This window comes from Alexandromys fortis, unplaced genomic scaffold (assembly GCF_014885135.2).
Source record: "Alexandromys fortis isolate MF-2015 unplaced genomic scaffold, M_Fortis_MF-2015_v1.1 scaffold_7, whole genome shotgun sequence".
In the NCBI taxonomy this organism is placed as follows: Eukaryota; Metazoa; Chordata; class Mammalia; order Rodentia; family Cricetidae; genus Alexandromys; species Alexandromys fortis.
Window position 1 is genome coordinate 8,767,346 of NW_026067920.1, and position 26,798 is coordinate 8,794,143.

At 42.5% G+C, this 26,798-nt stretch overlaps 1 protein-coding gene across 2 annotated transcripts in view; it reads right to left on the reverse strand.

The window, feature by feature from the left end:
- The window catches only part of Nudcd3 (NudC domain containing 3), a 95,257-nt gene that overhangs the window by 15,632 nt on the left and 52,827 nt on the right, over positions 1 to 26,798 (reverse strand). For both annotated transcript variants that reach the window (XM_050140927.1, XM_050140926.1), the window contains exons 3-4: positions 22,753 to 22,885; positions 3,962 to 4,105 (exon numbers count right to left, since the gene is read on the reverse strand). In XM_050140927.1, coding sequence (XP_049996884.1) covers positions 3,962 to 4,105; positions 22,753 to 22,885 — 277 coding nt within the window. The remainder of the gene's footprint in view (positions 1 to 3,961; positions 4,106 to 22,752; positions 22,886 to 26,798) is intronic.

The window sequence follows — 26,798 nt, forward strand, 5'->3', positions numbered from 1 at the left end:
ACAATGACCTCATTCTTAATTACACCTGCAAAGTCCTTTCCTCCAAAAGAGGCCATATCCACAGGTCATCTTCCCAAGCCCAACAAGAAGCGATAAGTAGGCATGTGGAGATCAGGAGCCAGGTGCTCATTCCAAGATCATACAAAACTCAAGCATGGCTACAATGACGACTCACAGGCAGGCCCCCCGATAGTTAGGCAACCTTTTCTTAATCCATATGTTGGGTTCACACAGCAGATGCAATGTGTTGAGGGGAACAAAAATAGGCCCTTCATGAAGAAAAATAATATGCTCAATAATTTACAGGATTGTCTCATGTATGTAATCAGCCCCAATAGGTCATCAATAAATAAAGTAAAAACACAGCAAACCTTTAGTGTCTATAACTGGACACATTCCATAACATACAGCACTTACACGCTAAGACTTCATGGTAAAAGGAGGTAGAAGACCAGTCCTGCACCTCTCATCAAGAAGGGACCCCAAGTACAGACAATGACCCAGGCTGATGAGAGGGCCAAAGAAGTGATTATAATGCCCATGGCTCCTCTTTTTCAAATCCCTTACTGTCCACAAGTGATGCTCCCCTAAAAATAAAATCCATCCAATAATAGTACCAGCAACTCTGAGGGACAGGGACTAACGGATGTAGTATCTCAAGGGCTTTTCTTTGGCTCTACTAGAGATGGCACAGCACCCACAGAAGTCATGTTTATGGCGACATCTAAATGCAGCTAGTTGGTTCTTTTCATAAACTCTGCAGACAATAGGTATCTGGCAAAAATCAAACCAAAACCCAAACAGCAACTGGTACACAAGAAAGCCCAGATAGCAGAACATGGATGAAGAGTCCTCAGGAAACGTGTGCATGGATACCAGGAATGAGGATCTTCCATCTGACTGTCCTCTCCAGGATGGCTGTCTAGCTGTCTCCAGCCACGCTAATGAGAGTACAGGTACAGAACACAATGTCTCCTGCCTGGGGAAGGTATCACCCACATTAATCTGACATGAGAGCTTCTCAGAACCACTAGGATCAGCTCCCTTCCCTCTTCACCTTAGTTTTTCTCCTTGCCTGGAAAGGTCACTTTTCCTAGCCCTTCAAGAGAGAAAATTCCAGCCAGGCATGGCTTTGAGGCTCAATCCCACACTTGGGCAAAAACAACCCCATCTCAGAGCCTCAAGATCCTGACTTCTAAGACTACATGAAGAATCAGCATATCATGTATCTCATAAAGCACCTGAGCCAACACATGTTACATATATGTTAGCAATTAATGAAGGTGTTAGCGTTTGGGCTATCACCACATCCTATTCCATTTTTAGAATTTTATATGATTTTTTAAAAATTGTTTCTCTTTGTGTGTGTGTGTGTGTGTGTACATATATGCATGTGTCATGGCACACATACAGAGAGAGATCAGGGAATAACTTGTGGAAATCAGTTTTCTCCCTTCACCATATGAATGCTAAAGATTGAAATCAGGTCATCAGGCTTGGTGGCAAGCATCCTTACTTACTGAGCAATCTTGCTGGCCCAGTGTTTTGTTTGTTTCCTCTTGAGATATTTTCTTGCTATGCAATCCAGACGGGCTCAAAACTAATGGAAACCCTTCTGCTTCAGCCTCTCAAGTGCAAGGAGCATAGGTATTAAGTCACAATGTATGACTCCATCCTATTTCACCAGTATGGACACGCCCTCCAAAAGTAATATGGCTCTGGACTATTTATATAAAGCTCTTAGAGGTAATTTAATAGCAATCGTATTTTATAGACATAAAGTAAAAGGAAAGAATTCCAAGTACACAGCTTCTGATTCCAGTGGATTCTGAATACAGATGGAGCCTGTGAGCCCAAAGACCATTCCTGTGGGGAATGCTGCTGGTTTCTGAGCAACACACAGCACTTGGAAAGGGATCCCAGTATGGAGCTGGGCAGAGTTGGGAACCTAACTCATTCCATACTATGCCAAGGCAGAAGTCAGGGCTGTCACAGAACTCACAGTCCTTGAAGACAGCAGCCCTAGAATCAGATAACTCTAGCATGGTACTCACAGCAGCCACGGGCAGTGCCTGCCAAGAGCAAGGCAGTACTGCCATGTTACTTATGCTTCAGAACCGCCTGACCAGGAGACTTCAAGAGCACCTGGAAGCTCAAGTAGTGTGCCTAGGAAAGGAGCTGGGGTGCTCAGACCTAGGATTCCAATATAGCACTATTAGCAAGCAGCCTGTATAGGTCAGGAAAAGGGAGAAAGGACTGAGCTGCCACACCCAAGAAGGTTACATTAGAGTTCTCCAAAGAAACAGAACAAACAAGTAAGAGGACACACATGGACATATAATACATATTAAATTGGTTCACATGATCACAGATACAAAGCCAGGGAAGTCAGACCCTCAAATGAGAAAGATGTATAGTGTACAACCTCAGTTAGCTACTGAAGGCTCAAGGGTCACTCATACAAAATCCTAGAGATAAAAGGACAAAAAACCTAGAGTCTGATATCCAAGGCTTTTGCCTTTATATATAGTAAAGTGGGTTCTCAGGAAATGTTTCTCTTCCTCCACATCATGTTCAGTCTGAGTCTAGCCTACTGGATGGTTCTGCATTGCCCAAACTCAGGGTAGGTCTTCCCCTCTTGGATCACTGACACACATGAAAGTTGTCTCTGAAACATCTTTGCACACGCGCCCATGCCTTACCAGTTCATTCAACCCAATCATACTGGCACCCAAAGTCAACCTTCAGAGGCAATGGGCACACTGTAGGCAGAAGAGTATTTTTGTTTTCTCTGGCTGTGGAATGCTGCCCTGCCAAGGGATGTGCATCAGTGAGGTACAGAACAACAATCAGACAAATGTAGCCTATACACGGCTGGTGGAGCCCTGGGCCAAGTCCCCATGGCTATCACCAGTACTAACCATTGACAAAGATGGGCCTGGGTGCTGGGAGATTCAGAACACAGGACAGACCAGATCCAGTCCCACCTCTGAAAACTCCACAAGCTATCTCATGGGCCTTAGGATACCACAAGAGGAACTGAGGTAGGTCAGGGACCTGGCAACCCTTACGCACATGCCTTGGGGGGGGGGTCCACATGAACAACAGTAATTCTATTTCGGACATGATAGCAAGATGAAGCAGAAAATATGCCCAATCCCCACAGGTGCTGGCTGAGTCCAGTTAACTTGGTCCCTAGCCCATGCCTCCCCCTAAAACATGAGTGTAGCTAAGAGACCCACTGTGGGCTCAAGAGCTTTCTTCTTTACCCACCAGTAACAACAGACATTTTTATTGTACACATTACATATATGAAGAACACCTGAAGGATTTTTTTCATCCAAAGACTTACTGTTTTTCATCTTTATCTCTCTTACCTAACTTGTTCCCTCTGTAGGAAGAAAGAGGAAACAAGTTAGTCCAAGGTGCCCTGTGCAGCAGTTTCCCTCTTGGGTGCCAGCACAAGGGTCAGAGGTATTGCAGGAGAGAAGGCTGAGCTGTGCATATGTGGCCAAGCATACAGCCCAAACTGTAGGGGTCTGTTGACTAGTAACAACTGGGCTCTTCATTCGGATTCACACCTCACTGTCATACCCTTGAACTTTACCTTGTGCCTTGCCAGATACTTGGTGAGATCTCCTTGGTAAACTTATTAAATCCAGACTGGCATCTAGAAAAAATGCCATCTCCATTTTCACTTTAATGTACTTGCTTTTGTCTTTCTCTGTAGTAAAGTGAGTTCTCAGGAATGACTAGGGCTGAGGGTAGAGGATACAAATGCAAAAGTTCATGGAGACAGGCTCTGAACAGGAGTATGGTGCTAGATACACAAAGACTTAATTAAGTCTGTTCCAATTACTGTAATTAAAGGTCTCACTGCTCATTGGAAAGACTTGGCCAAAGGGGGTATCAGCAGGTTTGAAAGACACCTGAGAGCTCTGCATACAGTGACCACACTTACCAAAACACACTTTCCTGGCTCAAGGCTCCAGAGGGAACTCTCCGTGTTAATCTTGTGGGTGAGCTTCCCTTCCATGAGGACACGCTCTCCATTTTCTTCCAGCATGGCCACTCGGATGGAGCCACTGCTGAGGGCCACAGAGACCTGAGAATACACCAGGAAAAAAAATCATCTTGCTTATGAAGGTAGCGGCTATTGCATTCCAGCTGCGCACACTGTGACACTTGGGTTTATCAAACATTTCTGTGAAGAAAGCCATTCCAGCCTAGTCCGATTCCAAGTAACCTGCATTCTATCAGTTCCTTTAGGCAAATGTACAAGGAAAAAAAAAATCAACTTTAAACAGAGATATCAAGTATTGTGGTGGAAGCTGCTGACTTTTATCCAAATCCTTTTACCTTCTGCACTTAGAGAGACTGCTTCTTGGGCTGGAAGGCAATCAGAGAGGTAGGAGTTGGGGGCTTCCTTTCACCTCCCCCATGACTACCTAGAGGCTGCAGAAGCCGCAGCTCAAGATTCCAGAGGGAATCCTGGTGTTGCTCTCATGGTGTGCTTCCTTTCCATGAGAACCCATTCTCCGTTTTCCCCTCAAATGGCCACACAGTCACTGGCAAGAGCCATCTCTCTGACCTCTTCAGGCCCTGGACCACTGTGCCTAGAATAACTGAGTTGCTTGCCCAAAACTTTCTGGCAAAAGACATGTGTGGTCTCTTCTTTCTCTGAGCATCAATAAAGAATGTGATTATAGTTTGGTCTTCATCGAGGACAATAAAACTAGTTTCTTCAGTTTTGTTTCTGTCTGTTTGTTTGAAACAGGGTCTCAGTTTGTAGCCTAAGCTGGCCTGAAACTCACTGCACAAATTGGGCTGGCCTTGAACTCAGAGATCCACCTGACTCTGCAGTCTGACTGCTGGGATTAAAGGTGTGTGCCATTATACTCAGCCTTTTAGCTTGGTTCTTTATGAAGCCGGGCCTCAGTACCTTTCTCCCCAGGCTCTGGGCAGAAACTGTCTATGTGTCTACTTTGTTATCGTGGGCACGGCTGGTTGGCCAGCAAGCCTCAGGAATCTGCCTGTCTCTCCTCTCTAACTCTGCAATTGCAAGTGCATGCCACCATTCCTGGGGTTTTGCTGTTTTCTGAAGGTTCTGGGGATCAAACTCGGCTCTCATACTTGTGCGGCATGTATTTTACCAACTGAGCTGTCTTCCCAGCCCCTAAATGCATTTTTTAAGTATCTATCAACGACGAGGAACCCACTGGAAATACAACTCAGAGATTAAGTAGTTACTTATCCAAAGGACCCAGATTTGATTCCTAGTATCTACGCACATGGCAGCTTATAACAGTTTGCAACTCCAGTTCCACCCATGGACTCTAACACAAGCATACAAGCGAGTAAAACACCCATACACATAAAAAATAAATAATAAAAATGAAGTGGGGGGAGAGTTTGGAAGAATTTCTTTTAAATAGAAAGAAGGGATGTGTGTAACCATACATGACAGTGATCCCCTCTGACACTTCTCAGTGAAGATGCTGAGTGTGTGCTTGGGGGAGAAGATAACAGAAAGGCTGCTTCTACTTGCCACAGCCACGCTGCCAGGTTCAAGTACAGACTTGGGGAAACATCTTCCCATGGGACTTCAGATCTACCTGCACTGACCTCTCCTCTGTTTACTGTTATATCTTTACCTGGATGGCTCTGCTGATTACAATCTAGGTCCACTATCCACTTTCTACCAGCCAAAGAAATGTAAGCAAATGTGGCATGGCTCAGCTCTTTCCTGATAATCATGACCCATGTTGGCCAAATTAATCTAACCATAAATTTCTATTTGTAAAGAACACCAGACACAGGTCTTGGTCCCTCCCAAGAACATGGTCACCCTAACATACTCCCAGCAGTTTTATGACATGCTGATTTCCAAACTCAGGCATGATTCTCACAAGACCTAACCAGACTAATGAACTAAATCGTCGAAGGTGGGAAGCAGACAAGGTATACTTCCAGAAGTACCAATAGGAAACACTACTTTGGGAACATCTCACTCATCTTTTGAGGCCTGCCAAAATGACAGTACCGGAGGAAAAAGCACCACTGGTGGAGACAAGGAAGAAAAGAACTGATGAGGCGCGAGCACTTCCGTGAAGACAGGAGTAAAAAGTGACACGTGGCACACATGCCAGAGGCGGGGACACATCTGGCAGCAGCTAGAGGCTCTGGCTAGGAGAAGCCAGGCACACAAGCACAGGCACATGAGGACAGCTTCAAGTCGTGCTGGATCTGCAGAAGCAGCCCTCCTTCAGAGGCTGGCCTGCACTCTGAGGGGATGGTGTGCTGACCATGCTCTAGGTAAAATACTAGTTCTTCAAACACAGAAACTTTAAACCTTGTCAGTCAAATCTAACTCTCAATTTTCTCAGCTGATAGATGGTGGGAAAAACAGACCTTTGAAATGCAACAAAGTAAATAAAGCCCTACACTCAAGACAATGTAGAAAAATAGTAAATAATGAGAAAAATACATCTAGTAGGGAAGAGTTCTCTCTTATGAAAAAAGCTAGCAGCATGAAGAAAAAAGCTAAAAAGCAAAACCAAAGATGATAAACTTAAATCAGGAAAAAGCATATTTGAATATTTCTATTTTATAACTTTTCAGAATCTAATATAGTATGAAAAATTATTGGACCAAAAATAAAGAACTAAAAACATAATTGCAAAAAAAATAAAAACTTCAATAGAAAGACTAGAAGATTCAAATCAAAGCAATCCGATAAAGAGATGTTGTATTTCTTTTACTCTAGCCTCATGTTGAACAGCAAAATGTTGTTGGCTATTTTTTGTTTTGTTTTGTTTTTACTCTTGACTCTTTTGGGGGGACCTGCCACTCAGCTCCCAAATAAATTACACACACATGGAGTCTTATTCTTATTTATGAATGCCCAGCCTTAGCTTGGCTTGTTTCTAGTGAGCTTTTCTTAACGTAAATTACCCCGTCTACCTTTAGTGTCTGGGCCTTTTCTTTTTCTTACTTCTGGATATCTTACTTTTACTCTGTGGCTACCTGGATGGCTGGATGGCTGGCCCCTGGTATCCTCTCCTTCTCTTGCTCCTTGATCCTCAGAGTTTTCCTATTTATTCTCCCCACCTGCCAGTCGAACCTATCCTTGCTCCTGACTCATTATCGGCCGTTCAGCTCTTTATTAGACCATCAGGTACTTTAGACAGGCAAAGAACCACAGCTTCACAGAGATAAACAGATGCAGCATAAACAAAAGCCACACAGCTTTACATTGTTAAACAAATGTTCCACAGAACAAACAAAAGTAGCACATCTTAAGATAATATTCTACACAAAGAGATCATTTGCTAAGGCAATATGACATTCGAGAAATTCTTATTAGAATTCTTATTAGCTAATTTCCTAGAAGAGTAAAACACTATGCCTTTATGTTGAAAAGAACCCCAAGAGCTGAGCAGAATGAATACAGGACAATTTAAACTCAAGTATTTTGATAACATTGTTCTGAAGAGGACATGATAACGTTTACTCACAGAGAACCTAAGCAGATGACCTACTCCGAATCAGTAACCCTGGATAGAAAGAAGAAAAGGGTCCCTGAGATGCTCGGCGGACTAATGGGTCTGCTGTTGAGTCTGATGATCTGAGTTCTATCCCAGAGACCCAAGAGCTGAAAGGAGAGAATCGGTCCCTGAAGTTGTCCTTCGACCTCCACATGCCATGGCATGTATGTGTGCACACAGAGATAAATATGCACAAACAAATGAATAGATTAAAAATGTAACAAACAAGCTCTCGCTATCACATATCACTCACAGGACAAGCAGTCTAAATGAGAAAGCTAAAAGAAGAAATATTCCAACTAGGATCTCAAACACGGTAACACTTTAACCACAGTGCGAGGTGCAACTGGAAACAATCAGTCACACAAGTGTCACCGGTGAGAAAGATCATCAAAAAGAAAGTTGGTTTCTGGACAACACACAGTACGACTGAATCTCAGTAACTTGAAGGACATGAGGAATGTATATTGTATTTGACAATATAAAAAGATAGTAAGAAACCACTAAAAAGAAAAAAACTAAAATGATAAGAGAAATTCCTAATTCAAAGGGATGTCAGTAAATATGAAGTGAAGGGAATTCTAAATAGCTTTTTGGCAAAATCTGTCAGCATCAACTCTATGAATATTGGAAACTAGTCAGAGATATCTACACAAGAAAACCAGGAAGCTCTGTGGAATTCTACTCTGTCCTAACCTCATCCCACCTTCTTCTCAGGGCAGCTCCAATTCGCAGTCACCATCAGAGGAAGCAATATTCAAAGCTCCATTCTCAGAGAACCACCATTATCTGACCCATGGGAGGTTCTTTAGAAGACCTCCCATGTGTTATATGTATATATGTGTTCACACCTGGCTGTAAGGTTGTTTTCCGAAAGCCTTTCCCAGGGCAGTGTTTGTTAAAAATAATTATAGGCAATTGTTTTAACCGAGCAAACTAAAGAAAATGCTACGGAATAAAATGTCCAGAAGGCTTTGAAAAGCTCTGGCATATTCCAGAACAGCTAAAAGGCAAAACAGATGAGGCTAAATGCATGCTCAGGAAATACTAAGATGAGCTTTGGTTCATGTGTGTACCATGCTGACTTGTAAACAGACAGTGCAAAGTACACTAAGTTCACAAAGTAGTCAGAGTTCACCAGCTCTGCATAACAAAGAATATAGAACTCAAAGAATTAGTTCAAAAAGTCATTCAACAACTATATCGAGTACCAACAGAAATCACAGAGGGAGGAGGAACCTGATTTCCAGTGCAACCATGTTATGTTACTTTCTTTCTTTTCCAAGACAGGGTTTCTACTGACTGACCTGGAACTGGCTCTGGAGACCATGCTGGCTTCAAACTCACAGAGATCTGCCTGTCCCTGCCTCCCAAGCACTGGGATTAAATAAAAGTGTGTACCACCACCCAGCCAATACTAATATTTAAAAAGTTTATTTTTTAATTTTTTAAAATATTATTTCACGTGTATGAGTGTTTTGCTTGCATGAGCATCCAAGTATCACATATATTCTAGAACTGGAGTTACAGACAGTTGTGAGCCATCGTGTGGGTGCTGGGAATTGAATCTAAAACCTCCGTGAGAAGTACTCTCAACCACCAAACCATTTTTCCAGCTCCCATAAAATGTATTAAAAAAACAAAACAAACAAACCAGGAGTATGGCTCCTACATAGGGGAAAGCAATGAGCAAAATCTATCTATGAAAGCACAGACAAGGGCTTGTAAAAAATAAGTAAGTAAAGTCTACAAATCAGTCATTTTAAAATACACTCAAAAACTAAAGAAAACCACCTGTAAAGCACTAAAGGAAACCATCAGAACAATGTCTCCAAAGAAGATCAATAAAAACATGGAAATCAGTAATCCTGAAACCAAGTATGAGTTGTGGAGTTTAAAAGTACCTGGAAAAGGAAGCAGACAGCGCTAAGTTTAAAGGGGTGGTGTGCTGTTCTTCTGCGAATGGAGTTCAATTCCTGCCACCCATACCGGGTAGGTCTCAACTGCCTATAACTCTGGATCTAGAACTGATGCCCCTGGCCTCTTCAGACACTTGCAATAAATGCACATACCCACATGCAGACACACTAATTAAAGAAAAATTTTAAGTCAGAGCAGTGGTGGTACAAGCCTTTAATCCCAGAGCTCAGGAGGCAGAAACAGGTGATCCTATGAGTTTGAGGTCAGCCTGGTCTACAGAGGACAGCCAGGGCTATAGAGAAAAACTCTGTCTCAAACATTTTTTTATGAGTAGATCTCAGCATTTGGAAACAGAATCGGGCAAGCTTAAAGTTGGGTTAGACTGCAGAACAGAAGGAAAATGAAGACGGCTTCAGAGCCTACAAGATGCCATCAAACACACCAACATTTTCAAAATGGGACACACAGATAAAAGGGAAAGAGAAATGCCAGAAACTACTTGAAACAATAATGGTTGAAGATTTTCCAAATCTGACAAAACTAACTATCATCCAGAAGCCAATGAATTCTAAGTAGAAATCTAAGAGAGCCACACCTAGATCCAAGAGAATCATTACACGCTATCTTACCTGCAATCCTACAACCATACTAAAGGGAGTCCTGGCTGGAACAAAAGGACTGAATCCATAGAAAAAGAGCCCAACAGGGAAATATAAAGGCAATGTGGGTACAAGCATTATCCTTTAAATAGGATGGGAGAGAAAGAGTTACAACTGCGGCCTGTTGATGGTGGCACACTCCTTTAATCCCAGCACTTGAGAGGCAGAGGCAGGCAGAACTCGGTTAGTTCTAGATCAGCCTGGTCTACAGAGAGAGTTCCAGGGCAGCCAGGGCTACACAGAGAAACTCTGTCTCAAAAACAAAACAAAACAAAACAAAAACGTTACAAATACCTAAAACATAAGTAACAGCTCAAAGTAGCAGAGAAAAGAGCTAGCTCCATATGAATAGATTTTAGTACACTATTAAAACTAAGCAAGGTGACACTAAGCTGAAAAGACTGCCATGAAGTCCAATGTGATCACAGGCCTTGTGGCAAGTACTAAGAAAATGTTTCTTAGAAACAGCTACAAACACTGTTAAGTGGGATCTGTCCTAAAGCAGGACACCTAATGCTCACAGATGAGCTTGCTCAGCCTCTGGAACAGTACAAAAAGAAATATATGTAGGGCCAGCCTGTCTTATCTTGGGTAAGCCCCTCATGGTACCCATAAAAAGAAATGCATGCAGCCAGCCTGGCAACATCCCCCAATTCCTTGAGAAAGAGGGGCTGCCCTTGCTGTGTGAGCTTAATAAACATAGTCTTTTCTGTTTAAGGTCAGATTTCTGTCTTTCTGTCTCTGTTTCTTCACACAGCCTCAGAAATCTAACAATACTCTAGAAACCCTTCATTTAATAGAAAGGAAAGTAGTAATGAAAAACTGTAGGAGAAAAACTGAATAAAAATTTCAAAACCTACCATAAAGTCATAGAAAGCAAACAATATGGTACTGACATAAAGACCAGACTTAGAAGTCAAGAGCATTAGCTGCTTTTTGAGAGGACCAAAGTTCAGTCCCAGCCCCCCATGTCAGGAGGTGTTGTATGGAAGCCCCACACCTCCTAGTTATAAGATGCAACTCTTAGATTTGTCCATTAGCCAGTCACCTAGAGCAAGCAGAGCAATACAGTGGCAGCCAGACTTCCTAGGATCCAGCAATTACTCCCTCTCCCAGCTCCAAGTGGTCTCAGAATATGCTAGACCGTGGACGGATGTGAAGGCTGACTAAAGAGAGCTTCCGGGATGCAGCTTCCATGAGGTCTCCATTCATGACGGGGTGTGACTTTATTGTGCCATCCATGATCCTCTAAGTAACCCCTTGCCTGTGTTCTGTAAGAAAGCCCAATAAATTCCTTGGTCTCATCAAGTTGGACTTTGGTAATATCATACTTTGGTCTGAAACTCCAGCTCCAGGAAATCCAGTAAGGCCACCACATACATGTGCATATACATGCACATAGAAACACACTAAATAAATAATAGTAAGGAGTTTAAATTATGTATCTGTGCATGTACCCATGCTCATGGAAGTCAGAGGTTCCAGATGCCCTGGAGCTGTATTACAGCTGGTTATGAGTTCCCCATCTGGATACTGGGAATTGAATAACACTGGAATAACACTATGTGTTCTTTACCAATGAGCCATCTCCCCAGCCCCAAATAAAAAATCTTTTCAAAAACTTAATTCAAAATGTATCAAAAAGAATTATGAGAAAACTGTAACTGACAAAAAAGCAATACAAAGATGTAATCTACAGTCTGAGCATGACACATACCTTTAATCCTAGCATTAAGAAGGTAGAAGCAGGTAGATCTCTGTGAGTCCAAGGCAAGCTTCATCTACAGAGGGAATGCCAGGACAGCAAGGCTAAAGAGAGACCTTGTCTCAAAACAAAAGGTTCTTAATAAAGAAAATAAAACTATACAATGAGGCTGCTAAAATATATGATTAACCATAATTTTTTAAAGAAAAATAAATTTATGCTAGTTTTAAAAATATGTATTTATAACTTAAACACTAAATTTTGATATTTTAGTTGCAATATAATTACATAACTTCGCCCTTCCCATCAACCCATGCCTCCAGATATCTGTGTGTATGTGTGTATATGTATGTGTATGCATATGTGCATGTATGTATACACACACAGCTTGCTCAATCTGTCTAGTGTTACTTACATATACAAATGGATGCCAGTTTTGTTATCATTCCTCAACTTATAAGTGACGGTCACAAGGAAAAGGCTTCCTGTGTGAATGTTCTGAATAATAGCACTGTGTTATACTATGTAGATCTCCGCAGGAAACCTCCAAAAAAGAGGAAAGGATACATAGGTTCAGAAATGTAGTTAGATAGAAGACTAAAAATTACTAGAATAACATGGTCTGCTGACGAAGCTGCTGCCATACTTTAAACAAAGTTAAGGAAATTGGTTAAGGAAAAAGCAAGTCTTTGTTACACTGAAACTGGGCTTTGAAAAAGATATTTCAGAGGGCTCCATTCATAAAAGTGCAAAGGAAGCACCAAGGCACAGAAGGACAGATTTGCTAGGGTACAGTGTGGCTATGAAATCTGACAGGTTACACAATAAAGGCAGGCATAGAGTACAGAGAGGAGATTGCATAAGATCTCAAAAAAAAAAATTAATCTGCTAGTGAGTGTTCTGGTAACCTAATCAGAAAGCGTGGGTGACAGCCATATTGTTTATGGAACAGTTCCATTAGTGCTTCATACCAGGAGGAGGGGAAAATACTTGGAAGAAGAAAAGCTGGAATTTAAAGTTCTATAAATGATAGACAAATCCATCTGGCCATTCTGATGTGCTCTAAAATGTCAATGTGGACACAACCTCAACACATCAGCCCCTTGATTAGGACACTACTGCTTTTGTCAAGGCTACGTACTAGTGGCACACCTATCAGCAACTGGTTCAGACACTGGAAGCCACAGGGAAAAGTTAAAGCAGAAAGTAAGTGTTTACTAGAAGAAGCCCCAGATGGAGGAATGTGAATAGTGTCAAGTGTCTTCCCACGGACGGATGGTGCTGGGAAAGTCGTAGGTGCAGCAGGACAAGTGACCCTTCTGACGCTCTGGATGGAGGAAGGAAGAGCATGCTGAAGTGCACTCAAAGGGGAGAATATGTGAGTCATCCCAGAGGAGGAGGAAGGTAAGCAGTGCTGGAAACTGCCGGCATTAAAGAAGATGTGTTGTGGACGATACATTAAAGTCATAAAGTCACATGATCATAAAAAAAAGGTTGGGCTGGTGAAACGGCTCAGCAGGTAGACTGGCTTGTGCATAAGCCTGGGAGCTGAGTTCTATCAATGGTTACCACAAGGTAGCAGAAAAGAAGTGACTACCAAGATTGTCAACTGACCTCCAAAACATGTACACACACACACACACACACACACACACACACACACACTAATCCTTTTTAAAGAAATGATTTATAATTAAAATGTTTGTCTAAAAGTTTTCAACAAAATAAAAAAATTTTAAAAAATCAACTATGGAAGATTCCTAGGCACTGACATCATTGTGGCTTGATGGAGAATAACAAAGCAAATGGTTCTGCTTTTGATACATTTCAAGGTGAATTAGCTACCCAGAGCTACACCTATATACGCATATGCCTATGCCATTCATCACATCACAGACAATGCATCATCTCATAATGGTGATTATAGTGTATCATGACATTTTAAGAGAAAATTCATATAACTATTACAGTATACTTTTAAAATGCTATTTTATTATTATGTACTGTTAATCTCTTACTGTGTCTACTTTTTATATTAAGCTTTATCATATGAATGCCGCATAAAGAAAACATATCATACATACAGGTTTTAAAGCCATCTCTGGTTTTAAGTATTCCTTAGGAGTTTCAAAATATATCCCAAAGATAAGGGACAGACAGATAGACACACACACACCACCAAACACTGACCTCTCTAGCCACCAGGCGCTCCGGGAGAAGGAGCAACAATGTAACAGAAAATGGGGAAGCTGAAGCAGGAGAGAACGAATTGGGAGAAATGTAAATTCACACTGGGCATAGAGGTTACATTTTAAATTTTGTAGAGAGTCTTCCCATATAATCTGGCAGGCCTGACGGCCTCCAGAGCACTGGCCTTACAGGCATGCACCCCCACACCCCAGACACTATGATGATAGTTTTTCACTTAACCTTTATAAGGCCCAGAAGTATGAGTAAGAATGTTGTCAAATGTAGTGATACTTTTATCAAATTTTAACAAATAAAACTTGACTGAAGATCAGAGTACAGAGTTAAGCTGCTAAAGGCCAGACAGTGGTGGTTCATACCTTTAATCCCAGCACTAGGGAGGTGGAGACAGATAGGGATAGGGCTGGGTGGAAAGAAGAATATAAAGTGGGAGGAGACAAGTGCTCGGTGTAGTCTGGATATGCAGTCTGAAGTATTCAGTTAGAGAATGCATCCCAAGACAGGGTCGCCCTTTTGGTCTGAGGATTCAGTAGACATAAAAGGTCTCTCTAGTGGCTAGCTGTACTGCTTCTCTGATCTTTCAGCTTTCACCCCCTAATATCTGACTCCCGTTTTTTTACTAAGAACAATTAGAATTCGTGTTACAGTCCAACAGTCTGTTAAAAAGTAGAAGCTCTTGGGCCTGCTACTGCATACTGGCAATGCACGTTTAATACAGCACTACAAATGCAGTTTTGTGGTAATTACAAGACTATACCTTTGGTCTTGCAACTGCACTTTACAGAATTTATTCATATGGAAATGCATAGATGCAAAACAAAATGCAATAATAATAATTCAGTTTAGTTTGTTGCTTGGAGGGGGCAAAAGCAGACAGTGGGAGCTTTGAGTGCCAAGGGTAGCCACCTGAGCCTGAAGACTAAGGACAGGGAAGTGAAGGGGAACTCAAGGACATGGAGATAAATAAAAGTGGCCAGAGCTGCCCTAGTGGACCTAGATAGACAATGGGGAACTTACCTGTGCTAAAGATGGGAGTGCAGAAATACTTATAATATTTATACTTGATTATGTATGTATATCTGCTAAAGTAGGCCCGAAACCAGTGGGGTTTTCATAAGACCTCACAGCACAAGAAGCACCAAGCCAGGTTTGGAACTTTCCAATGGTCACATTTATATAAATTTAAAAGTCTCCTAACAGCCTTTTCTGTTATGGAAATTTCCTGTAATAAAATCTTCCTAAACTTTTTTTTTGAGACAGGGTCTCTCTGTTTAGCCCTGGCCATCTTCAAATTCACAGAGATCCACCTGCGCCGCCAACCCCACCACCACCCCAGTGCTGGCAGTCCCATCGCATTTTCCCCAGACCCATCCTACGAAAGGAATGCTGTACGTTAAAGCTTTCAGCAAGGGTTCATTCAGCACCTGCATCAAGCTCAGGAGAATGGAACCACAAATCAAAACCTGGGGACCAAGCGCCTATCCCAAGGGGCTTAGTGTAAGAACAAAGCCTCTGTAGGCATGCAACAGGGCCTGAGCATCTGAGAGAAAAGAAAACCATGAGACAGGTTCACTAGTTATCCAGGAATTCAATAATTACTTTGCAAATAAAATCTTAGCACTTTCCAACTAAACAAGACGAGGAGAAGCCTGGCTCCTGGTTCTCACTCCAGTGCCATCAGCAGGAAGTTTTCTCATGTGAGAAATAAGAACTCCACAGTCTAATTCTCGAGAGCACTGCAAGTCTATGATCCAGTGAAATGTCAGCACACTGACCTGAAGTGAGTAATGGAGTCACCGCTCCTTGTCACCACACTGAGGGTTTGCATAAGAAGGCAGAGAAGGCCGCTGCTCTTCCTAAGCAGCAGAGAATGGGTCAAGCAAAGAATGGTGAAGAAAAGACCAAATCATGTTCTACTGAGGCAGATGAAAGACATCACATGAGGAATCTTTTGGATTATCCAGAAGAACCATTGTTTAAAATCCTGTATGCTAAAAAATGAACTTTCTATTTTTCCTCTGAAGAACACAATGCACTGGGTACACACTCCCATTCATTCTCAGCCACCTTGAAAGCCAGGACACTGTCCTCACACTCACTTCCACAGAAAGAGGGGGCAACTCAAAGGGCCAGCCCTGAGCTCCCACTGAGGAGCAGAGGTCAACGCCTGCTGCCATGTCCCTCATTTAACCTTGAGTCTCACACCCATGGATCACCAAAACAAATGGCTGCCTACACACGGCCTCTTCATCACCAACCAGAACCAATGACCTGGCTCCAACTACCAAAGCTGTTGCAGTCATGGCTACCTACATGATTACATCTGATGGCTGCCGGAAACAAACCAAAAATAAAACACTGCTGACGGGCAGCTGTGACAGGTACATTTAGGGGATGACTGGAAGGGAACCAGTCAAGAAAGAAGTGCAACTCTAAGGAAAAGCCCTTAGGCCAGAGGAACCCAAGAGACATAACAGAAACTTATTTCAAAGTTTTAAGAGAGGATTGACAAAAGCTCTTAGCAATCACTAAGAAACTGATGGACATTTTTAAAGTTTCAAGTAAGCATATATTACACATTAAGCATATGTTCCTTTATGTCCCATCCTCCCCACCCCAATTAGTCTTTGTTCCACTAGACAGTTTCACTTTTACTTTCTACTTTCATGTCACATATGTGCATACATGTAGTAATGAGGGGGGTCATAGAAAAATCCCTATTGTGTGTTTGTTTCTACAGGACACATTTAAAGTCCTTTATGCTGACATTATTTAAAAATACTATAGCACATAGTATTTTAAAATACTAAAACATGTATGTTTTATGCATGTATATAAAATAAAGGAACTACAAAGAGAAAACATGTACTTGCCTCTCTGAGACTGGCTGGCTTAACTTGATCTGATGCAGGTCCAATTGTAGCAAGTTCCCTGCTGCCAACATAACTTCTCTATACTGGAAGACTTCCCTGCGACTATCACATCCCTTCCTCCACTTCTCTGTAGCTGAACACCCTGCTGGGTCCATTCGTTAGCTGCTGTGACAGTGCTTCAGAAACACTTCTAGGCAGTACTCCCTGGTACACTGACCCAGGTAGGCACCCAGGAGTGTGACAACTGGGTCACATGTAAGACCTATGTCTCAGGCTTGGTTTTTTGTTTCCTTATTTGTTTGCCTGAGAAGCCAGCATACTGACTTCCACAGTGCTGGACTAGTTTAGATTTCCACCAGCAGTGCGAAATTTTACTCCCACATCCCCACTGGCATTTGTTGCTATTTTTCTTAATGACCATCAGTCCTGGCTGCTTTTTGTTTTCTTTAGATAAGACCTCACTATGAATTATGACTGTCTTGGAGTTCACAGGGATTCACCTGCCTCTGCCCCTTGCAGTGCTGGGATTAAAGGTGTGGCCACCACCATGTAGCTTTGATATGCATTTGTATGGTGGCTGGTGAACAATTTTTTCCTTTTGTTTATTAGTGATACATATTTAATGCCAATCTCAGTGACTCAGTTTATTTCATTCTTCCACTTGCATACTGAATTATTTTATTTCTTGTTGTTTAGTCTTCTGTCTGGTGCAGAGCTAGCAACTACCTCCCATTTTGGCAACTGTCTCTTCACCCAATCAGCTGCTTCATTTGATATATAGAGAAGGCTTTTCATTACATGAGATCCTATTTGTCAGTGCTGGTCAGTACTTCCAAGTGGAGGGTGCCCCATCCAGAAAGCTCTTGCCTGCACCCGTTTCTTGAAGCATTTTCCTTACTTTATCCTCTAACAGTTTCACTGTTTCAGGTCTTAAATTAAGCAGACCTGGGACTTTGGGGGGGGGGGTTGCAATATTATAAGCATAGCATGGAAAAATATTATTAGGGAGAAAAAGAAAATGTCCTACCATGTGGGAGAAAAGGATCTTCACAGGTAGAGCACCAATAGAAGCAACATCAGTAGGTGTCACAAATGCCTGCATTAAAAGCACATCTAGAAAGCTCCCCGACCCCATCCAGTGCTTTAAAGAAACAGGCTGGGCTCCCATGAGTGCATGGTGAGCCAAAGGACCAAGTCACTGAGATGTGCACTTCACCAATGCTGGACATACGCAAACACCATTTTGCTAACTGTTACTGTCTATGCAATAAAAAAGTGTTCAATGCCAGAGATCAATCTTGGTAACACCACTTGGGCCATGTGCTCAAACACAGAAGAATGAGTCAGATCCAGAGTTAGTTAGTAAAAGCAGGACTGTGCCACCATGGAGATCAGAGGAAATACACTAGAGAGAGACAAGCGTCTGAATTACATGGTATGGCAGCAGTTCCATACCAAGGTGTCTGTGGTACATGGCACGGCTCCAACTCTCACAAGTGAGTGTATTTGAAACCTGTGTTCCTAAGAGCTGTCTTGGTTGCCAACATAGGTCTTTTGAGTCACAGGAAAGAGAAACTAATTTTAAACTGGTCCTACTATGAACCTTTTCAGAGAAACCTGCAGAGGTGAGGTTCTTGCAGAAAGGATCTGAGTTCAATTCCCTGCACCCGTTGGATAGGTTACAACTGCCTGTAACTTCAGTTCTAAGGGATCCAGTACCTTCCTTCTAGCCTCTGTGGGCACCTGCACTCACATGTACATACCCATACACAAATACACAAAGATATAAATAATTTAAAATTAAATTAAAAACTTTAGAAGAATTTATTGAGTTTATTTTGCATATGGAGTATATATTCATAAATATGCATATATGTACATGCCCATGTATATAGGCATGCAAGTGTGTATGTGTGTGCATCCCAGTGGCTGGTGTTGGATATCTTCTCTACTTCATTCACCACTTTATATTTTATGACAGGTCTCTTATTGAACCTGGAGCTTGTTGATTCAGTAATGCGAGGTAACTGGTAAGTCCTCAAGATCCTTCTGTGTCTGTCACTCCAGCACTGGAATGACAGGCACACAACAAGGGATCTGAACTCGGCAAGCACTTTATCAAGTGAGGTACCTGGCCAGCCCTTACATTTGTTTGTAATGCACTGGCACTCCTACCACAAAGCAGGATGGGAGTCAACACCTGACCCCAAGGAGATGCTTGGCAAGCAACTTGGGAAAGACGGTCAGTACCTGCCCCGAACCCAAAACTGAACCTGATGGCTGTTACTATGTGGGGTTGGGTTCCAGTCAGGCTGTCCCCACCGCCCCCTGGAAAATCATATAACTTGACTTCCTCATTACATGTTCTACACAACCCCACCTTCCACGAAGTCAGAAATTTATAAAGTAAAAGGTAAGACTCAAAGCTAAGGTTAGAGACAGATATATCTGAACCAACACATAATTTTGCCCTTTTATTTATTCAGCAATTCATCCACTCAAACATGTATCTAGAAGCTCCATTTGGGTGTAACCAGGGAGCCAACACGTAGTAATTTAGTAATTCCTCTCAGCCTTAATTTCTCATCTATGAAGCACAGAACTGCTTTGCATACTTAAGGTGCTTTTGAAGATTAAAATAAGGAAAGTTGAGAAAAACCAGACCTTTTTTTTTTTAAAAAACACATTTGTCATTACCAAAAAGAGACATCTTTAGGTAAAAATAATAAAAACCCCATGCTGCATAGATAATGCAGATAGTTCTAGCGTATCTGGTCAACGGGCAAAAAGCAAGCACTTAAGGTCTTCAGCTCCAATCTTTGTTCATTTCTTATTGCTGGAATTTCATATTCGTTTCTTCTTGTTGGATGACCAAACTGGATGATGGTAGAGATGGTAAGCCGGCATTTACTCAGCCCCGCCCTGCTCAGCCTCGGGAGCGGACGAATTCTCAGCTGGTGGATCGGCTGCTTTTGTCTCTCTGGTCAAGTTAAGATTTTTAAGAACTTCATTTTTAATTTGTAATAAAAAGTTTACAACTTGATTTTTTCAAAAAAAAACAACAAACTGCAAGCACCTGTTAATAAAGGTCTTAAATAATTAAAAAAAAAAAAAAAAAAAAAGGAAAGTTTCTGACATGTCAAACTTTATTACAATGTTAATTAAAATTCTGTAATATCCTATTTGGACCTGTTACCTAAAATTATTTTAAGTGAATCCTGACTATTTATAACAATCTATAATAATGTTTATTTCTGTTATCGTTTCCTAAATAAACATCTCTCTCCCTCCCAAACGTAAGTTCAGAAATCCACTAAACTGGTAATGGAACAGTTATGCATACCTGATACATACAGCTCCTGCCCCACGGAAGAACCACAGGACACAAGCCAAGACATTCATTTAGTCACTGTAGCCTAGAGTTGCCCACGTACGTGTGGTGTGTGTGGCAATGTCCATCCATTCCCATAGAGGCCATGGGAAAGGGCAGGTGTCCTCCTCTATCACTCTTTGCCTTATTTCCTAGAAACAGGGCCTCTCACTAAACGAAGGGGTAAACTGGTGGCCCAGCAAGTTCCAGCAATCCTCCTGTATCCACCCTCCACCGTGTTAGGAATCTGTAGCCCCACCAATCTTTTTTATAGGCTTGCACTCAGGTATTCAAGCTTGCATAGCAAGTGCAAGATCTTACCCAGTGAGTGATCTCCCCCCCCCCCCCCCCAGATTTCTTTGCTTTCCCTCAGGACTGCTGGAACTGCAATGGGTATCATGTATGCCCTGACACAATTTTTTTGGAGGGGGATGTTACGGGAGTTATGTGTCTGAAGAAAAGAACTAGCTTTGTTTGTCAACATGGGCAGAAAATGTATACATCATAGAACTTGTGCAAGAGGAAGTAGGACTATCTTTCCATCGGCACCCTGAGGTGGCAAGCCTGGTCGATGAGTTTGAACACTGAGAAGTACATCAGGTAACACCAAATCAATGGACCTCACAGAAATGGGATATCCTCTGCTGATCTCTAGCCAGCATCAGCAAAGAGGCTTGTAGACAGGAAAGCTTGGTCTCACGCATGTCTATGTGAAACCAGCAACACTAGTAGTCAGGAAAACGTTAACAGACAATAAGAAATGCCTGTCCTTTCTTCCTGTGTTGTCATCTCACTGTCTTGAACAGTTTCAGTGTCAAGAACGCCCACACAAATTTACATTCTCCTCTCTTCCCCTGACCAAAGATAAACGTCACGTATTTATTTACCTCCAAGGTACACAAGGAAGCTTTGCTGCCCCATTCTGTGGAGCACTGGGCTGCAGGGCAGTAAATAGACAAGACAGTCGCTATGGCAAAGCATCTCTGCCACGTCCACAGCAGTGACTACCGTGTAGTGACAAAATGCCTCTGCGCTGGCTTTTGCCTGCTGAAGGATTAGGGTTAGAGCTTCCTGGAGCGAAGCCCCAGGTGGTCCCCTGGCAATCAGCGGTCGAGATAGGACCTGATGCCATAGGCAAATATCGTATCTGGAGATGGCTTTGAGAGTGAGCCCTCCTGGCACCCTGCCTGATCTTTCTCTGTATTTCTTATTTTTCTTGTTTATAGCTGACCGCTTACCAAGAAATCAAAGTACGTCCTTGGCTCGGCCCCACCGTTGTTCATTAAAGCAGTCCTTGAGGAAATAAAGTATGCCCCACGCCACATGAGCCTGGGAAACTTTATTAATTATGAAACAGAAACGGCTAAAGTTGAAATGTTAAGAGGGAATCGTCATAGTGAATCAGATTTAGAGAGAAAAGGAGAGTTAGAGAAAATTCCCCAGCGCACTCCTTGATTCACTTCCTTATACAGGAGCCTATGATGAGCAAGGGAATAGATGGGTTAATGTTGATGGACAAAGACTGTTATATTATACTTTCAACTTTATGGATAGGCTTGCTAGATCCCAACCCCCATGATGTCTGCCGCATAAGAAGGTACTAAAAAATATAGTTCAACAGGTGCAGAGAACTGATTAGGTATATTTGGTCACTAGATGAAAAAAAGGGTTAGGAGGAGGAAGGGCCATGATAGCAATAATAAGACAGAAACTTTCTGTTCATAAGATGTAACCACTTGCCTGAGGTTTACATTCCCAAGGACAAGAGTTCCTCTTCTAAGGACGCTTTGTGTCTAACACCTGTTCCTGATAACATACTTTTTAAACATTGCTAAAAGAAGTTTTCATACTGTGCCAACTAATGATACATGATTTTCTGACTTGTTCTTTGTTTGAATACTATATAATGAAAGCATGATTTTAGTAAAATCGCAGCAGATTCTCACTACACAGTGTGTCTGTCTGTCATTCCCTTGCGTCGTATCCTGACTATCCTATAGCCTTCATCCCTGTTCTCCCGTGGATAGCAGTCTCCCAGAGGGACGGTCCGTGGCACATCTCAGCCCACACTGTGAGGTCAGCTAACTCAAGTTTTCTTAGGGAGGCTGAAGGCAGACACTGTCAAGGGAATGTTTGAATCTGCTCTTGAAAACCAAGAGGACAGTTGTCACCAAGGAAGTCCAGAGAATGCCCATGTCAATGTTAAGGAGCTAAGACTTCAAACATGAAGGCTTTTCTCCAGATATGGCTCCTCAGACTAAGAACAGGGCTCGCTCTCGCCAGGAAAACTGGAAGACCAAGTAAAAAAAAGGCTCACAAGCAAGGATAGCAAAGGCAACCACCTCCTGGGGCACAAGGTCTCATACCCCAAAAGTAATCCTAACTCTCTTGCAGTCAGGCCAGTTCCCTCCCTGGAGGGCAGACTGCCTGCAATGGAGCCCCTGCCCCCCCCCACCCCCCGGCCTCTTACCTGCTTCCCCTTCACCACATGCTTGGGCACTGGCACCCTGACCTCCAGGTCAGTGTAGTCTTGCGACCAGGTATAGTTCTCACGGATGGCACCATTGTAACTGTCCGGATTTTTCTGGAACTGTTCTTGAATCCTGAGAAAGAACAAGAACTGTGAGATTCAGCTGAACAAATCAAAGCAGACAAGTTCCAAAGCCGCTTCAAATGTGTTACTCCTATATCCCAGGGAGGGAGCAACACAAATCTAAAAAAAAAAAACCTTACTTGCGTTCTGCATCTGTAAAGGTCCCTCTTTGGGGCATTTCCTTTGTGACACTCCTATGTGGTCTCCCAGGAAATCACAGCTCTGCTTGCTGCCAGTTCAGAACCAGGCCTGTTAAGCAGGCAGCCATCTTGGTTAAGAAAAATCCCTAGCTCATGAGCACTGGATACTGGATGTGATGATGAACCGTAGGGGAAAAACTTTTCAAAAAGGCAAAAAAAAAAAAAAAAAAACAACCAACTCCATCCTGCAGCTGTTTGACTTCAATCCTAACTCAACACTAAGCCTCTCTTTCCTCCTAGTAAGTAAATCAAAGCCAAAAGGACTGCATTTAACTGTGCACACCATTAGTAAGAGGTAAGCAATCCAATTAATGAGATGGCCTAAAAAACCTAGTCAACCAAATTCTATTACATACCTCCACGACAAACCCGGCACATAAACAAAACGGTCCAGCCAGGAAGCAGATGTTGAAGATAAAATACAAAATCTGTCACAAAATTTACCTTGTTAACCATATAAATGTCTTTTAAAGATGGAATTAGACTCAAGTCTACTAAATGAGTTGAGGCTCTAATTCACAGACAAGTCTTTGTCCGCTGACACACTGAGGCAGGCAGGGAGCTCCACACACTATAAGCATGCATGCTGTTCCACTCATCCAGAAAGCACGAAGCTGCAAGTGCCTTCATTGTCTTGATACAGAAACAAGACCAGAGTTGGGGAAGAAGTGATTTTAAAAAGTACATATTTTTCCTCACTCAAGTTTTAAAATAAGAACGTCTTTACCCACTGTATGTGTGTCTTGTCTCCGTGTATTCAAGAGACACAGCCTCCAACATAGCCTCAATTCTCAGGCCGGGTAACTGGAAGCTGCTGAAGGAAGATGCATGTCCTCTCAAATGATATCCTTGAGTCTTAAGCCTGAGGCTTCAAATGTGGTTGAGTTATAATCAAGTCATCAAGGTGGGCATCACTATTCTTAAAGGGAAGACTCCAGACAGGCTTATCCAGGAAAGAGATGTAAAGGAAGCATTAGGAACAGAGATTGGAATGATGGGACAAGAATTGTGGGCCTCTACCCAAAGCTAGAGGACAGAAGGACCCTTCCTTACAGCCTTCAAGGGTGAGAGCCAAACCACACCTGATCTCAAATTTCAGTCACAGAATTGTCAGAATCAATGTCTGATATTTAAGTCATCAAGACATAGTACTTGTTGACGTGGCAGCACAACCAGAGTGGCTGAGGAAATTAGCTTCAGAGATGATATTCAAAACTCCAGCACTCAATATTGTGAAGATCAGGCACTGACCATTCAGCATGAGCACACACTTGAAACTGTCCAAGGGGAAGCACTGTGCAGCACAGAGAAAGCACAAGTCACACCTGGTTTGATGACTTGACAAAACAGAGCAAGAGGAAGGCACCAGAACAAAGAAAATGTATATAACAGGCCCAGTATTTTCAAAGACTAGTGGTATAGAAAAAGCTTTTAACACAACAACAAAGGGGGAAAAAAAAAACTAAAGGGGGAAAAAAGATATACAATGTCTATCTATGGTATGGTCTCAACTTCCAGGAAGAGGAAATGAAATACATGCATAAGCAGGTTTGATTCTTATGGTAGGAGGGAGTCTGACCTTTTTGTTTCCTTATTTAATATTCAAATTCCTGACAATATGCAAACATTTTAACAACCAACAGAAAAGGTATTTTAATAATCATGGACAGAATGAACATGTGGCCAGAACCCAGGGCCATCCCAGGGCCAGTGCAGTAGCCTCAGTCCTGCCCCTAAATGGGCTGGCTACAGGAACAGTAAGAGGTACTGCCCAGGGACCAAGCTTCTACAGGGCCCTCCCACATGCCTCATCCCCAGAGGCAGTACTGGGTTTCCACGGGCAAGAGAGCACATGAATATGGGGTGTTATCTCTGGGAAAAAAAAAAAAAAAAACCAGTAACAGTGGCTAACTCTACAGCTGCTAAGTAGGAAAAAGAGATCCCTCTCCACTGAGAGTCCTATCCATGTTATGATGTAAAAATAGACAAAACTATGAAAAACAAGCCCTAAAGAGATACGTCGGTGACAAAGAGCACTTATTGCTCTTGCAGAGCAACTGGTACCCACATGGTGGCTCATAACCATCTGTGACTCCAAATTCCAGGGGATCCAACTTGTTGTTCTGACCTACATACACAAAGGCAAAACACTAGTACACATACCAAAAAAAATCTTTAAAAAGAGTATGAAAACATAAATAAAAGTCATTCCACATAAAATTAAAACCAAAATGGCCCTAGTACTTGACAGAGATCTGGAAATAAGCACAAAGACTTCTCAAAAGGTAGAAGAGCCCAACATATCAGAACTTCATGCAAACATCAGTATGACATGTGGGCTCACTTCTTCAGGGAGATAAGCTGCCAGTCTCAGCCTGACCCCACTTCAAGCCCCGAAAAGCTCTGTATTCCCATTAGGGGCTTTGTTGTCTGGTACCTCTGGTCTATCTTCCCACTATGACCTTCCAACACAGACTCTGGATCCCATTGCATGGGCCTCACAGCCGCCATCTACAGTAGGCAGGAAAAGTGTTCCTCAACAGCCCTACCAAGTTGCTGATTGCTTTTTTTAGCACTCTGAATCCACATTCTCTTTAAATAAAGTTGATTATTTTCAGCCGACAGTATGTAAAAATATGTGTCCTGTCAAGTGCAGGTGGCTCTGGGCCCCACCCAACAAATCTAAGGCCACCCCTGCAGCTGTAGGCTTGGGGAGGCGGGGGGGGGGGGGGGGGNGGGGGGGGGGGGGGGGGGGGGGGGGGGGGGGGATGAGCACCAGAGCTTCAGCATCAGGGTAGGAGTGAGACAGTGAGTCAGCAGCCAGGTCTCGCTGCAGCTCCCACTCTGTTCCTGATGAGCAAGGGAAGAAGGCTCTTGACAAAGTAAAAGAAAACACAGCACAGGCCCCACATTCCACTGAGTACTATGGGCCACAAGCTCTAAGTCTCCTTGAAGACCCAGCAGTTTTGATTGCTAAAGCCTTCCCAGCAGGCCTAGGCACCACAAAGTGGGGCGAGCTGGAAAACCAGAACCACCTGCAATAAGTGAGCGTGGCTGGTATTGTCACCAGGAACAAACTACATCTCAGAGAATAAGAACAAGACTTATGCAGTCTTTCCAGTCTGAAGCCCTGTCACTCAAAACCATGCACCTCTCTGCTTCTGCTTGCTGTTTCTTTGTTTGTTTGCTTGTTTTGGGGGGTGTTGGTTTTGATTTTTGTTTTTGTTTGTTTGTTTGTTTGTTTGAGACAGGGTTTCTCTTTGTAACAGTTCTGGCTGGCTGTCCTGGTACTTGCTCTGTAGACCAAGCTATCCATAAACTCACAGATTCGCTGCCTCTGCCTCCCAAGTGCTGGGATTAAAAGTGTGTGCCACCACCCTAACTAGCAATGTGGGTAATGCAACAAAAACCCACAGCATCCATGTATCATACAATCAGACAGTAAACTTGCAATTACAATAAAATAAAATCAGCTTCTCAAGACAATTTTCATTCAAATTTACACAACAGCTCTTCATATGCTCACTGGCCACTTATAGCCTTTATGAAATTCCAGCTGCATCTTTGCTGCTTTTGTTTGCCACTTCCTTGCTTTGTACATTTATATAAATTTTGATAAGAATTCACTGATGGCCTCACCGTTTATAAAACATCTTTTCCTAGTTTGTAAGTGCATTCATATTATAAAATGTGTAAACACAACTCTTCAATTTAAACAATCAA